General features: G+C 41.7%; 1 protein-coding gene across 1 annotated transcript; it reads left to right on the forward strand.

Annotated features, from left to right (window-relative positions):
• Positions 1–888: 888 nt before the first annotated feature.
• LOC308326878 (potassium voltage-gated channel subfamily A member 10-like) lies at positions 889–4,942 on the forward strand. The gene is made up of 2 exons (XM_080779933.1): positions 889–925; positions 2,292–4,942. The coding sequence occupies exon 2, from the start codon at positions 2,451–2,453 to the stop codon at positions 4,161–4,163; it is 1,713 nt and encodes a 570-aa protein (XP_080636059.1). The 5' UTR covers positions 889–925; positions 2,292–2,450; the 3' UTR covers positions 4,164–4,942.
• Positions 4,943–15,915: the final 10,973 nt, after the last annotated feature.

Raw genomic sequence — 15,915 nt, forward strand, 5'->3', positions numbered from 1 at the left:
TACACATACACACAGCTCTGTATCCGCCATGCTGCAGTATACCACAAGTAGTGCAAGTAAGGCTAAATGTGTGATATTTTATTTAAATTAATTTATACTGATCTGTGTCAAGGTCAGAATGTTCCGACACAATACAAATATTTACAACCCACTTGACATTTGAGGCGGTAACATTTCAGCACAAAGTTCTATTTTGATCATCCTCAAACTGGCACAAGCAGTATATATGCAGCCCCCTTGGCAGATGTGCTTTGCTGTTGTGACAGGTACGGTAACATGGGGCAGTAGAATACAGCATAGACTCCCCAAGGCGTCGGATTGGATGAGCTATGCATGTCTATGCTTACTCTGCAGGAAAAGTGGGGAAAGAGAGGGTCTCACTCTCCCCTTGCCGCGTCAAAAAGCGATTGGCTCCCACAGAGTGGGGATCTCCTGCAATAGGGCTATACCTCCACTAATACTATCCTACCTCCACTGACAGCATTCTACCTCAACCCGCATTGCCCCACAGAGAGAGCAGGGAGCAAAGAGGAAGGAGAACGGGTGACCCCTGTCATCTCAACACTGTGTGTGTGTGTGTGTGTGTGTGTGTGTGTGTGTGTGTGTGTGTGTGGGCACGCGCGTGTGTGCGTGGGCACGCGCGTGCATGCATATGTAGGTGCCCGTTTGTTTTTGAATGCGCTAATGCATGTGCATGTGTGGTGTTGTGTGGGCACCACCATAATGCCATCTCTGGTTTCGTGCAGGGTATTGGATTACTCAGTGGCAGCTTTAATAGTGCCGGAGACACTCAGATCTCTTGATTGTGAGTCTGGATGAGGGAGAGAGGGCAAAGGAAGGGAGGGAAGCGGAGTGCGTCTACCAGGGGAAGGCAGAAAGGGCACAACAACTTCTGCAGAGACACACACAGGTTGGGGACACACGGGTAAGTCAGACACTTAAACTTTGGCAATGTTCTTTTAAATGACATATGGTTACGCTGTATCTCTGTTTGTCCTGTGTTTTATCTGTCCGGCTCTGATAAGGGATCGAGTGATGTCACAGGATCTGTTGTGTTTGTCAATGTCAGCTCACTGTGAGAAAAGGCTAAACAGCGTTGCACTTTTAAGTGTTCCTTAGATAAGTGGAACTTGTGTTTTTAAATTCAAGACATAGATTCAATATTTGCATTGGTAGGTCTAATATATGTGTACTGTACACAGTACTTTAAAAAAAATATATATATATTGTTTTAGGAATCATTAAACCCCTTTTGATATGCTTTAACATCACAAAGGGGATTTTATTGGCAAGGCTGTGGACCGAAATAGATTAATCTATATACTCACACAGTTCCTCTCCCCTGTCTTCTAAGTATTAAGTATTCTTCTCCCTGTATCAATATCCCCTATTTCTGAGAAGGCATAATCAATAAACTTATTTTTTGCCTATATCTAACCACTTTATCCTGGCAGTGGAGGATACAGTGATCGCACAAACCTATAGTGAAATCGATTCTATATTTTATATTAGTTTTGTTATACCTGCAGCTATTAATGCCTGCAATGCAAGTTGAAATAGAGCCAGGAGATTATCCTTGGCCATGCTTGGTGTCAAGTGTAGACAGGGTTTGAAGCTTAAAAGCTTCAGGATATAGTTACCGATCCAAAGCAGACAAATGGAAAGATAAACAGCTACTTAGAACTAACCGTTAACACGATGAACACAAGACTACAGTATAACCTTGTATCAGTGATACGATGAACACAAGACTACAGTATAACCCTGTATCAGTGATACGATGAACACAAGACTACAGTATAACCCACATGTATCTGTGATCTGTTACCGATCTGGTGGATCGCTGAACTATACGAAAATAATGAAACCAACATGTGATAATCAAGCTGTGTGAAGATGGTTCTGTTTTCATGCATAGACAAAACAATTTAACATGATAAAAACATCCCTTATAAAGAACATATTCTGTACTTTAAGTAAAGTGTCTTCAGTACCCAATATTTAATAATAATGCAATCCACACAGTACATTAGTGTAAGCATTTTTAGAGCCTAGCTGGTGGAGTTTGTGTTGTTTGGATCAGATCACAGGTGAGAATTGAAAGTATATAATAATAATAATAATAATAATAATAATAATAATGAAAAAGCAACGTAACAGATGACCGTTATCTACTGATGCTGATCAGGAAATCACATGTGTCTTATCCACAGAGAAAAGGATATTGCACCATTTTGTGATATATATTACTAGGCCTATAACGACTCCTTTTTCCCCCCCTTCTTTTCCAGATGAAAGAAAATCCACCTGAAATCACCCATTAGTTACAGCACAGTTGTCTGAATGACCACCAGGAGGAAGGTGGCCCTCTGGGGATCTCCAACGTGGCACCTCTGTCTCCTGAGCCAGACTGACAGACGGACAGACTGTGGCCAGCACCAGGGCAGGTGATGGAGGTGCCGCTTGTTAACTTTGAAAACATGGATGATGTCGGTGTCAACATAGGTGACCCCAACGACTCCGGGTACCCGACCTCCCCCACCTCAGAGACCCCTGAGCAGAATCTGGTGGCCAATCGACTGACGTTGTCGCCACACCAGTCACCGTGCAGGAGCCCGCGCGGACGCCTCGCGTCAGACCAAGAGGGGTTATCACCCTCCTCTCCCCCGACAGTGACACCAAAAGGGATCAAGTCCAGCAGCAGCAGTTTGATCTCAAACTTGAAACTTCTGATCACCGGCGAGCCGTCGCCCACTGACAGCGTCTTCAGTAAGATGGATAAGAAGGATTGTTGCGAGAATGATGAGGTGTATGAAAAGCCAAGAATGGACGAGAGAGATGAGAAAGTTGTCATCAATATTTCAGGCCTGATGTTTGAGACTCTGATGAGTACTATTAATCAGTTTCCATATACGATGCTCGGTGACCCCATGAAAAGGATAACTTACTTTGACCCCATGAAGAACGAGTACTTTTTCGACCGAAACCGCCCTGCTTTCGATGGCATCCTGTACTATTATCAGTCTGGGGGGAAGCTCCGTAGGCCAGCCAATGTACCATTAGATGTATTCGCTAACGAAATAGTTTTCTATGAGTTAGGACATGAAGCGATGGAACAGTTCCGTGAGGATGAGGGGTTTGTCAAAGAGCCAGAGGTCCTCTTGCCCACTAATGAGATACATCGGCAATTCTGGCTCTTGTTTGAATACCCAGAAAGCTCCAGTGCAGCCAAGTCAGTGGCGTTGGTGTCTGTGTTTGTCATTGTTATTTCCATCTTCATCTTTTGCCTGGAAACCCTGCCAGAGTTCAGGGAGGACAATGACTTTATGGTAACTGTAACTCAAGTCATCAATGGAACGCAACAGATTTCTCCTCAGCCAGCTGCCAAAGACCTGGTGGCATATTTCACGGACCCATTTTTCATTGTGGAAACAATTTGCATCATTTGGTTCTGTTTTGAGCTCGGCGTCCGTTTCATAGTCTGCCCCAGCAAGGGAGCTTTCTTCCAAAACATGATGAATTGTATCGACATTGTCTCCATAATCCCATATTTTGTAACCCTGGGAACAGAGTTGGGTACTACCCCCGATGAAGATGTGAACTCTAGTCAGAATATGTCCCTGGCAATTTTGCGAATCATCCGCCTAGTGCGAGTGTTCAGAATTTTCAAGCTCTCCCGACACTCAAAGGGGCTTCAGATCTTGGGACAAACCCTGCATGCCAGCATGAGGGAGCTCGGACTGCTCATATTCTTCCTCTTCATAGGAGTCATCCTATTCTCCAGTGCCATCTACTTTGCAGAGGTGGACGAGCCCCAGACCCAGTTTGTCAGCATCCCTGACGGTTTCTGGTGGGCTGTGGTGACAATGACCACTGTGGGATACGGTGACATGTGCCCTATCACCATTGGGGGCAAAATGGTGGGCACTCTCTGTGCCATCGCTGGCGTCCTGACCATCGCCCTGCCTGTCCCTGTTATCGTTTCAAACTTTAATTATTTCTACCACCGTTCGACGGGAGGAGAGGAGGAGAAGGCGATACTGGACGCAGCAGCAGAGGCAGCCCTGAAGACAACAGAATCTATAAATCTAAAGTATGGAAGCACACCCTCTGTGAACAAAAGTAATGGCACCTGGCAGAATGAGAAAAATAGCATGCCCTGATTTAACTGAGAGACGTTTATATGAAGGGCATTACAAAGTTGAAGTCAGTCATATACACGGTTCACTGAGTCATATCAGTTATAATCTCTCAAGTCATTATTTTGTATGTCAAACATTGTGCATATACAGTAAGTGCAGTATTAGTAAGCAAGTATTTAATGAGACAACGAGACAGAAGTTGTCCATCTGAAAGATTTGCATGTGGATGTGTCAAAGTGCAATTAACACAATTCAGAAAACATTATTATTTCAGTTAAAGCAAGCCTCCTTCCATGGGATGTAGTAAAAAGTGGGTGAATTATATGATCCTTTATTTAGTGCAAAGACAATTTAAGCGAAGGATGAAACATGTCATCCCTGGATTGGTGCTACACTAGAATGGTGCATGCACAATGCACCAAAGGGTGAATGAGAAGACAGCATCCAGGAGAAAGAGGCACTTCTACTGCCACAGACACTGGGAGCTCCCTGCCAGCAAACCTTTGCTGTGGAAACATTGGTTACGATGGTGTCCCACAGCAAAGTGTGTGGACATACTAAAGAGTGATACAGGGATGAGAAGTACTGCTGCACTAGCCAGAGCACGGAGGATCAAGGTGACTGCTGGAAATGCTGCTGGATGGCGCGTCTCGAGGATGACCGAGAGAGAGATAAGTGTGAAGGCTCATTAGGCAAGGCATGTTGCATAGCACATTTCAACAAGAAGGCAATTCAGAGTGCTTTACACAGAGGTTCTTAATGAATTATGACAATGCAAAAGAAACTCATAAAAAAACATGTTTAAAGACTATTTAAAAGACAATTTAAAATACCTATTAAAGAGATAAGTAAAATTAAAATATGGTAAAATAAACTAAGTTATATATGAAAACAAGGTAAAACTACGATGAAACAAACGCTTCAATAAAAGGCAGTGAGAGTTGTCAAAGACCTGCAGCTTTCTGGGAGTTTGTTCCAGATGTGGTGCATAAACTGAACGCTGCTGCTTCTCCACGTTTAGTATTGACTCTGAGGACAGAAAGCAGATCTGCCCCAGATGGCCTCGAGGTCTGAGATTAACACAATAATGTAGGCAGTACAATAGACAGCTATTGGCATTGCTTATGTAGACTTTTAGAGCCAATATAGATGTGAAAACTGGGAAGATACATACTTTACACGATTGTCCCTGTAGCCTAATAGTAGCAATGTCTTTAGTCCAGAGAAAAGAAACCTATTTTGTATATTGGCTTCATTAAAACAGGATGCATATTCTGAGCTCATGTTACAATACATTAGTCTATACTTGGGTCTATTCAGCAGAATCTAATTTGAGCTTGGCATGGATTTCAAGGACAGCTAGGAGAATGTGCCTTTAGGGGAAGACAAGAGGACATGACTGGACATATTGTTTTGTCAGCAACATTCTATAGCAATGAATCTATAGTCATTATGTTCCAACACAAAGCATTCCCCCATGTTATACAGCATACAAATATGTGGCTAAACAGCCAGCCCATTAATAAGTCTGCAATTAATCTAGCATATAGTCAACACATAAATCACAAAACCACATATTGCACAACGTAATACAAAACAATGCATATTGTATACAATACGCTCCTATTAGTATATGCTGTACTTGTAGATTGTAGATTTGATCGGTAAACTACGCTCACTGAAATTAACACCTGTGTTTTCAGCCACATGGTTTTGTTTAGACTTTTAGGCAATCAAATTCAAGTACACTGTACACTGCACAGTACCACATCCTTTACAATATAGGTAGTTGTTTAATTAGACTCACTCAAAATAATCATCAGTCTTCCTCAGATAACTGATTGAGATTATACATTAAAAACATCCTTCACAAAACACATCATTGTATTATTGCAAGTCCATCTCACAATCACTATAGTTGGGATCTGAATCACTACATCAAGTTGTTTTATGTGAGGGATGTGTTTTAGATTGTATAAGCATGATACATGCTATACAACAAGTGCAACATAAGGCATAGTAATGATACAACCCTAATTTGCTAATTAAGTATTGAAGATTTCAATATCCATTATTTTGGTTATCTCATGTCTGTTGCATGGTATAGTATACCAAAACAAGGGCTATCTCATTATCAGTAATCTAAAGTATTAGTACATATTTACCATCGCTAAATGCGATACAAAGTTTTCATTCCACAGTAGGCGTAATTTCTAATTCCATACCACTTGATTGATTGACAGGCAATATTTCTGTTGGATTTGCAAAATATTGCAGTCAGTGTCCTGCCATGAGAATATGAATCGGTACCCACTCTATATGCATGTCAAGCTTGCTCGAAGTATGAGTGTATTTCATAATATAAGAAGAAGAAAATTGATATATGAACAACAATGGATATAACTGTAACTCAATCAATACCTTTCCATTAATCCTACTGTATGCAATGATATTGTGTGAGTACACAAACCAAAAAAAGAAGAAAAGAACAATGTAATTTCTATTCATGGAACACAGCAATACCTGAATTCAGATGCAATAGATTGTACAGGTGACATTGATTAGTCGCCAGGGTATTCAGCACTTTATTGTTATCCAAGCACTTAATTTTGACACGCACACGCACACACACACACACACACACACACACACACACACACACACACACACGCACACGCACACGCACACACACGCACGCACGCACGCACACACACACACACACGCGCGCGCGCGAGCGCAGTATATACAGTAAATACTGTATATAAGCACTGTTAATGTATGTATCAATATTTTACAATGTACAGAAGCATTATTTGCTGTTTTATTCATTCTGTAATGAGTGCCTTTCATTAAACATGTATCCTAATTGTGTGACATATTCCTCAATTTGTATACCGTATAATTATACTATAACATGTCAAAAGCTTCCACACAACGCCATGTAAAGGTTTTCAACTACCTGTTCGATACAACGTAAATGCTGAAGGGAGCCATGACTGTTGTGTGTTGACGACGTATACAGTATGCTTCCAAAACTGAATACCCATTTACACCCTCTGTTAGCTGTTATTAACACCTTCTCACTGCACCCGGGCCTGGCCTGAACCCTTCCTCTTCTCTCCTTCATTCCATCTCTCGATGTTCCTCTTTCTGTCTTTATCACTCTGCGTGACTGCGTCTCACACCTGATCCTCCCGGCCTCTCTCAAAGACTCTCCCCCCACTAAAATAAACCCGGTGGGTCTCAGCTGAGATTGTGTCATTTCACAGGAGGAGACAGGATTTATTTTTATATCTGTGGTTGTGTACACGAGAGACTGGCACAGAGACTGGCACAGCAAACCACCACTGTGTGATTCCTATTAGCGAGCCTGGTATCCAATGAAGAATCGAGTATATTATTATCATAAAATAGATAATTTTATCGATCCCCAAATGCAAATTAAGAATACTTAGTAGTAGTGTTGACCAAAAAAAGGAATGTTGACACATCCACAATAACACACACTCGAAAAATAATTGAACAGCTGAATAAGCACCATTGACAAATTGATTTAATTTTGCATGAATTGATATTGCCAAAAGGTATTCTGATGCTACATATACGTGCTTGACAATGCTTTCGACTGTCTAGGATAGCTTGAAATGCAAAAGGAACTAATTAAATATGTAGAGCAAGTTAATCATTTATAATATAATCTTTCTTGGCCTCCCCCATACAGTATATTTATGAATACATTTCCAATAATGACTTTGTCTTGGTCTGAACACAGGCCAGATTTGTTTTAAGCCCTTTTAATTGTCTATATGTATTTCTGTTACACTCGCTGGTTATTAATAACTGTAACATTGACATTGTGACATTGACAATGTTTTGGCCATTACTTTCTCTGGAGATGGTTGACAGGAGTCTTTTTGCAGTGTGTTCAATGGTCTGATGACCTTGTCACTGGCAATCAGGTAAATAGTCTGCCCTTGTGCCTCACTGATCACTGATCACTGATTGTGTACTGACACCTCCTGATAGCTTTTTGTCAGTTAAACTGACTGGCGGCTCCCTCAAGGTCAAACCCAATTTGAGTCTGTCATTTATAATTCATGGTGTTCCTCAGAGATCAAATCCTGCCTTTGATAGGGATTCAAACAGAACAGTGGCCTGCGTGACCACTGTGGCACAGCAAACCGTGCTGCGATCCTTTACCCACACCGACCTTAGTATCCCTATATTATTGGCATGTCATTATAGGAGAACATTCAGCAAAAATAGGCAAACATAACAAAAGACGACATATGAGCTCACAAAGTGCCGCAGCGTGCTTGCAGTAGTCCTAGATGGGCTATTCACTATTGTATGTACATTTAAGTATTGAGTTTAAGTGGTTAATGGATCTGAATATACCCAGGTTGTATTACTCCATTCTTACAATTGCTTTCCAAGTGAGTGACAAACCGGTTGTCTTAAGGGTGACAGTTGGGTCTTGCGCTGAAGCACAGACGCTGAACTCTCATATCAGTAGATTGGGTTACTGTTTTGTCAGCACACAGTTTCAGTTTTCTTGTGTACTTGAAATGCAATGCATGCCTTCTAGAGGGCAAAGGCTCATGGAGTTTAACTGCCTCTGTTCATACTCTGAACCCTTGAAAAGTGTCTTGTTTCTTCCTAGCTACTGTACCTGCACTTAGGAATCTAAAGCAGAGTATAGGGACAGTGGGGTATCAGTCAGACTGTACCAACATTACCCAGGGCTTATCTTAACACGTTTGACAATGACCACTGAGCGAATGAGGCATACTTCACGTACTGTACGTATATAAAGTCCACCAGCTTCAAGTGACACAGCAATTTCTGTGTTCGATTTTGATTCGAATGCATCTATTACACCAAACTATGGTGTTACTCGGGCCATTGATCACAATGCCTTCATTTTGCTGACCAAGAACATTGCGTCCTGGGTTTTGTATTACTCTTATGGCTTCCCTATTAACTAACTTACACCAAGTGTGGCTAATATTCCATCTGATCTCTGCAGTGGAGAGAATTAATGACTGGTAGATACATATTTCTTGTTGGGGACTGCTTTCCTGACATGGCATATTATTATCACATTGTAAATTGTATTGAAATTGTTACACAGTCTTACAGACCATGTCAAACCAACACTTAATTCTCTTGATTCTTTATGGCAGGAGAAAATGACACATTGCGGCACACATCGCGGTGGATGAACAAAGCGAGCACCTCCGCCATTGGTGTTTTTGGGGAGCCGAGAAGCGGTCTTCTTCTATGACGAAATAAATGGAAGTGAACTGTGGTGGGAGCTGAACTATCACTACTGCCATCTAGCATTCTATGAGTTAAGATATCCCTCACTTTCATATTGACTAAAATGTGTAGGAAATGCATTGCGCACTGTGTGGTTTATCGGGTTCCAACAAGGAAATCCCCCTTTTATATGCCACTACTGCAGCGACTCGAAGACCTAATTGAGCTAATTCTCAGTGTAATTGAGTAAAAGCTACAAACTAAACATATATAGGTAATGGTTTGACCATCTAGTAGTTAATAACCACACTCAGATGGTAATTGTCTCCACCAGGCCGAAGGACTGGGGAGAGAATATGTTTTGTTTCCCATGTTGTGTTATCTCCAAGTGTGAAGATAATATACCATAGCTCATATTCTGTATTTGAGGTGCATGTATACTACACCTCAATAGCCTAAACATGAGGATATGGATGTGTGAGACACAACTGAGTTATACATTAACATTTAATATTTTTCCTTCGCTTCACTGTTGGCGATGTCACAGGGAAACTCTTGTGATCCTCACAGAATGCAATGTGCAACCACCACCACCACCACACTTTGTGACTGCAAACCCTTCAATTATTCAGCTGACATTTTGGTCTACCTCAATAATTCAGAGCGGCTTAAGAGGCCTTTGTGATGACCAGTCTTCTTTATAACAAACTGACCGTTATGATTAACAACAATATGCAATGGAAGGTATTTCCCTTGCCACATTTGGATGAAATGTTACATTGGTCAGGTGCCCTGTGAATATGCTTCCTTTATCATGCCTCTTTCCAGAATGATTCGGTCAGCATGTCCCATACAACTTTCAGATGTAATCACATCGGACATCAGAGCTGCTAATGATTCAAGGGGATTTATGAGAGGTTCTGCGCAGTGACCGCTGCAGCATCTGCCCCTGCTGGCCGGACGAAACATGAGTCCTGAAATTGCCCTGCTTAATGCCCATGAAAAATGTAAAGGGGGGCCCTGAAGCATCACCTGGGATCCGATTTTAAACATGTGGTTTTCATCTTCAGGGCCTGGTTTCCCCGGCACAGGATATCTTAATTTGCCTTGACCTGATACGACTTTTACACGTGTGGCAATTAGGTACTTTGTCCAGCACTCTGCAAAATGATGTACTGTAGGCTACATTTTCCCTGCTCTAAAATTTCACATGAATTATTTTAGATAATGATTTTTTTTGGGGGAGTATAAACAGAGACAGGAAACCATGGACAGAGCTAGAGGTGAGACAACCAATAACATTAACAACATTACTCCCTCAACACATTCCCATAGGCAGAAAATAACAAAATTAACATTATTATAGGTACGCCTTGAGGCATGTGTGTGTGTGTGTGTGTGTGTGTGTGTGTGTGTGTGTGTGTGTGTGTGTGTGTGTGTGTGTGTGTGTGTGTGTGTGCGCGCGCGCGCGCGCGTGCGTGTGTTAATTTTCTTTCCCAAAAAGATTTTCAACCATCTTCAAAATTAGTAAACATTTTCAAATTGTAGATAGTCTTCTTTTTCTTCAAACCAAGCCGCAGCCAGAGCTTATTGTATAGCACTGAAATAAATGGTGTGATCACAAAGTGGGAAGCGTTTGTGTGACACCTTGTGTCAATAATGTGTTACTACACTTACCTATCTATGGCCAGTCTGATATCAGTGATAACCATAGAGTAGTGATACCCTTACTGTAAGAGCCATGAATTGGTTTGGTCTATGAAATGATGTTTGGTCTATGAAATTAGTGGGCTGTCACTGGTGATTAACGTGGATGATTGACGGGCATAGGGGCGGACCTGATTCACCCGATTCATTCAATAACTCGCATGTTCACCTGCTTCACACACAGTGAGAGAGAGGGGGTGTGTGGAACTGGGAAGCAGCACCTTTGTTGACCGCTTTATACCGCTTATTTTGCTTTATTTGATTTACTTTATTTACGTTGGATCGCTGTGACTACTTTGCTTTATGTTTGAGCCGATCCCATCGCCTCAGCGACTTATTTTTACATCAATCTCCCGTAGTCGCTCAACACTTTAAGCATTTTATTTTGGTGTCACTAGGCTTAAACAAAAACTATTACCAACTTTTTTTCATTTTAATGATAATGCAAACATCATCATTTAAAACAATTAATTGCATAATCATGATTTTCTTTTCTTTTTTTAACAATACAAGACAAACTCAAAAAAGAAAACTGCCAAAACAAACCCACCCCCCACCCCAACCCCAGAAAGGTAAACTACACAGCTCTGCATTACTCTGTATTGTAGGCTACACAACACCACTTGACAACATCAACTCGGATAAATAAATAAAAATAACAATATAAATAAAAACTAAAACTAAAATCAACCCAGAGGAGATATTGCGAAAACCTCAAAGAACCTACCCCATATCTTTTCAAAAGTAGCAGGCTTTCTCCTTACATTGTACAGTATCTTTTCAGGAGTAGCCTACAGTATGATGAAAGCTCATTCAGCCAGTGTCAACTATTACCAACTTTAAGTAAATGCTATACTTTTCCCTGCAATATTTTACCAATCTTTAATTTAAATACATACCAAACCTGTAACTTTAACTCAAGTATTGTTCCAGACAGTTTCATTTTCTTTGCCATGTAAAGACTTTTTCCAGTTCAACAGTGATGTGCACCACTTCAATACGTGACAGGCAAATAATTTACATCTCCCAAAGTTCTGTACTGGTCTGTGTCAGTTCTCCATCAGATACAGGGGCCCCCAGCTATGGAACACCTATACAGCAATCTCATCAAATTCTACTTCATTAAATAATTTATAAGTTTAGGACCCACTTAATTGACCAGATCACTTAATTATATATATTTGTATCATCTCTTCTTTTCTCTAATCATGTACATAGATAACCAATAATTCTAATATGTTCTTGTTGTTTTTTTGTTTTGTTCTTGTTTTATATACTGCAATCATGTTTTCTGTCATATCAGATACAGGTGATGGTATTCCTGCTGGGCATTGCTGCCTGACACACCTCCTCCAGTGCCTTTTGAACAGGTGTGCAGTGTGCTGTGACTTTGGATATACTCTAAGGCTGTGAAACCTCACTGAACACCTCTGTGGGCCCGCCTAAACGGGTCATCAGCTGGGGACCATATAGCTGGATATTCTATATCTCTTGTACAATGTTTCATTGTGATTTGGCCTCGTATAAGCCCCTTGGGCTTTTTTGCCTCAGCCTAGCACTTTACCCTTAATTCTTATATTTATATGTTCACTGTGTTGTTTTTTTATACTGTGCTGAATAAATACAATACAATACAATATACAATACAATATTTCTGAGGATTTAAGATTTTCCCACATTCTGTTTTCACAAAGAGGCTCATAAATCATGAATGTGGACAGTAATCTTAATTGTAGATTAAGATTAGCTATTATGTCCTTGTAAGGTTATATGGGTCAATATCAAATTGCGGGACTTTTTCAGTTTAAAATTTTCTGGAAAAAAAGTTATTATTTTCTAATATATTATTATTTTATCTTACAGAGTATTCCTTAGAGATTATGTTTTCAGTAATTGCCAAGCTCAGGCATGTTCTGATTTTAGATATTTAATCAAAAAACAGAGATGGTAACTCATTTTTGGTCAACTATGTTACGGACAAAAACTGTAATTGTCTGTATATGGATAAATGTCAGATTTTTAAACAAATCATTGTTCTTGGAAGAATATGCGTCCGCTTACCTTCATTTTAAATTATAATCTCCAATTATTAAAGGAAATGTGTTTTTTTAGCATGAAACCTCCTAATTTCACAGAATGCTGTTACCGGTCCAGATGTTTTCTCCTAAAACTCCTGAAATTCATGATAATTTTATTGAAAAAATTATACTGAGCTACATATTTCACTGCTACTAAGTTGCTAAGTTATTTACTTGGAGTTTATGGAACAACTATATATATGTTTTCTTTAAAAACCTAATGGTAACTTAGTTGACAGCATGGTAACATAGTTGACTAAAGTAACAGAGTTGACTGGACATGAAAAAGTATAATGATTTATTTATCAAATAACCTAATCATGAATAAAATGAATTCATGATTATTATTGTATGTTAGCAAACTGCATATTCCACCTCTTAGTGTATTGAATTAAGACCATTTGATATATTGACAAACAAATACAGATAGTTAACATGGAACACTTGCCAGTTTATTAACACAGATTTTACAGACATTGTAAAATGTGCTCCTAACCTGCAAAAAGAAAACGCTGTGTGAAGTGAGTGGTGCAACTCCGTGTGGGGGTCCCCGGGGGGGTCCCCGGAAGTTTTCGTGCTCAGACGGACACAGACAGCTAGCCAGCCAGCCAGGGACGGACACAGCCAGAGACACACATAGCTGTCTATAGGAGTGGTTGCACCACTAAAAAAACACTCTTAGCTGACAATAGATGACTTTCATTCTATTCTTTCACATCGAGTGACAGTGACTGCAGACTACACACTTGTAGACAGATGATTCCTCATGGAGGGCGTCCCCCTGGGATTGGCCCTAGCCAGGAAAGTCACCAGCCTGACAGGGTGGGGGCCCACCCACGGTGACAGGATGACCAGGGGTGTGTAGGATGGAGCCCTGAGGCTTGCCCACATCAACTCCTGAATTTTTTTCTTTCCCTAAGCATATCAAACCATTCATACAAGTTTGCCATGTTCTGGATTCTGAATCGAGAACACTACGACCATGTGCTACATCAACAGGAAAGGGGGACTGAAGTCTCTAAGCCTGCACATGTTTGGCACACAGGCTGTTGACGTGGTGCGACAAGCACCTCTTGTCACTCATTGCCTGTCACGTCCGGGACTCCTGAATACTGGGCAATGCACACCAGGGACTGGTGTGCATTCCGTTACCACAACTGGTCCTTTGCAGAGGTGGCGGCCCAGATATGGGACAGGTTCGGGGCACCCGAGGTGGACCTGTTAGCCTCAGAGAAAAACAAGAAGTCTTGACTCCTTATCTCCCTGGCAGGATCAGCAACCCTAGGCCTGGATGCCATGGAACAGGCACTGGCCCAAGGGTCTGCTCTATGCATTCACTATTGGACCTGATTCCTCCCGTTCTGGCCAGTGTGAGGACTCCAGCCTGGAGGCAAGAAATATTTCCCCTCCTTTACGACCAGCCTTGGTGGCGCCTCCTATGGAGGGACCTGCTCACGCAGGCAGGGCGCAAGATCTTCCACCCACATCCACAGGACCTGGGCCTCTGGGTCTGGCCCGTGAGGGGTCAAACCTGAACGCAGAGGGCCTGCCCCCGAATGTCGTCGCGATGATTATAGGCGCCAGGGTCCTGGCGACTATAGACAACAGTACAGCATCGCTTGGAACATGTTTGAACGTTGGTGCTCGGCTAGACCTCATCGGGTGGTCCCGTTCCAGGCCTCGGTGGTGCACATTCTGACCTTCCTGCAGGAGATCCTGGATAGAGGCCTGGAAGGCCTCCGTTAAGGTCAACTTGGCAGCCATTTCGGCATACCACGTCGGCATAAAGCAAGATGGTGGGAGAACACCTGCTGGTTCGACAGTTCAAGAGAGGCGTCAAGCGTGCCTGTGCGGTTTCCAGATCTCTGGTCCCGTCCTGGGATCTGACTCTGGTACTGGATGCCCTATCACATCATTCCTTTGAGCCGCTGGAGAAGGTGCAGGACCTGAAGTTTCTTCCGCTCTATTGGTTGCCCTGACAACTGCAAAGCGTGCTAGTGACATGCATGCACTCTTGGTCAGCCCGAGCTGCATGAGATTTAGTGGGAACTCAGGGTGTCTATTAGGCCGAACCTGGTTTTCGTGCCTAATAATTTCCCCTCTGTGAGTGCTCCAGTCGACCTAGTGGCGTTCCATCCGCCTTTGTTCTCCTCGGTGGAGGACAGGAGACTGAATCTACCCGGTTAGGGCATTGAAACTGTATGCGGACAGAACTGCTCCCTTCAGGAAGGGTGATAAGTTATTTGTGGCATGGGGTTCTCAGGTCAAGGGAAAACCCATATCAAAGGTAAGACTTTCAAAATGGATTATGGAGCCATAGAGAGGAATATAGCCCCCAGGGGGTCTGAGGGCACACTCTACTATAGAGACATGTCTGCATCCTGGGTATGCCTCCCTTTTTGCAGGGTCGGCATCTCGCCGGGGACAAATTACCAACGCTGCTTCTCTGCAGGTGATAATCGTGACATTTTCCCGAAAAACATGTTTGTCTTTTATTATATTTATTTATTTAATATTTAAAACAGTGTTTTTATTTACTGTACAGTTAGAATAGTAAATTAACTGCTGAAAACTATAAGAACATGACATGAGTGTCAACTATGTTACTCTTAGTCCACTAAGTTACCTATACAAGGGTAACATAGTTGACAGTAACATAGTTGACATATTTGCTGTTTTTTGGTCTAAAATCAACATGGCTGCCTATCACCAAACACCACATGGCA

This window comes from Protomyctophum bolini (assembly GCF_963924005.1).
Source record: "Protomyctophum bolini genome assembly, chromosome: 2".
In the NCBI taxonomy this organism is placed as follows: domain Eukaryota; kingdom Metazoa; phylum Chordata; class Actinopteri; order Myctophiformes; family Myctophidae; genus Protomyctophum; species Protomyctophum bolini.

Coding starts and splice junctions, on each gene's coding strand:
- LOC308326878 (XM_080779933.1), top strand. CDS start 2,451: ATGGAGGTGCCGCTTGTTAACTTTGAAAACATGGATGATGTCGGTGTC.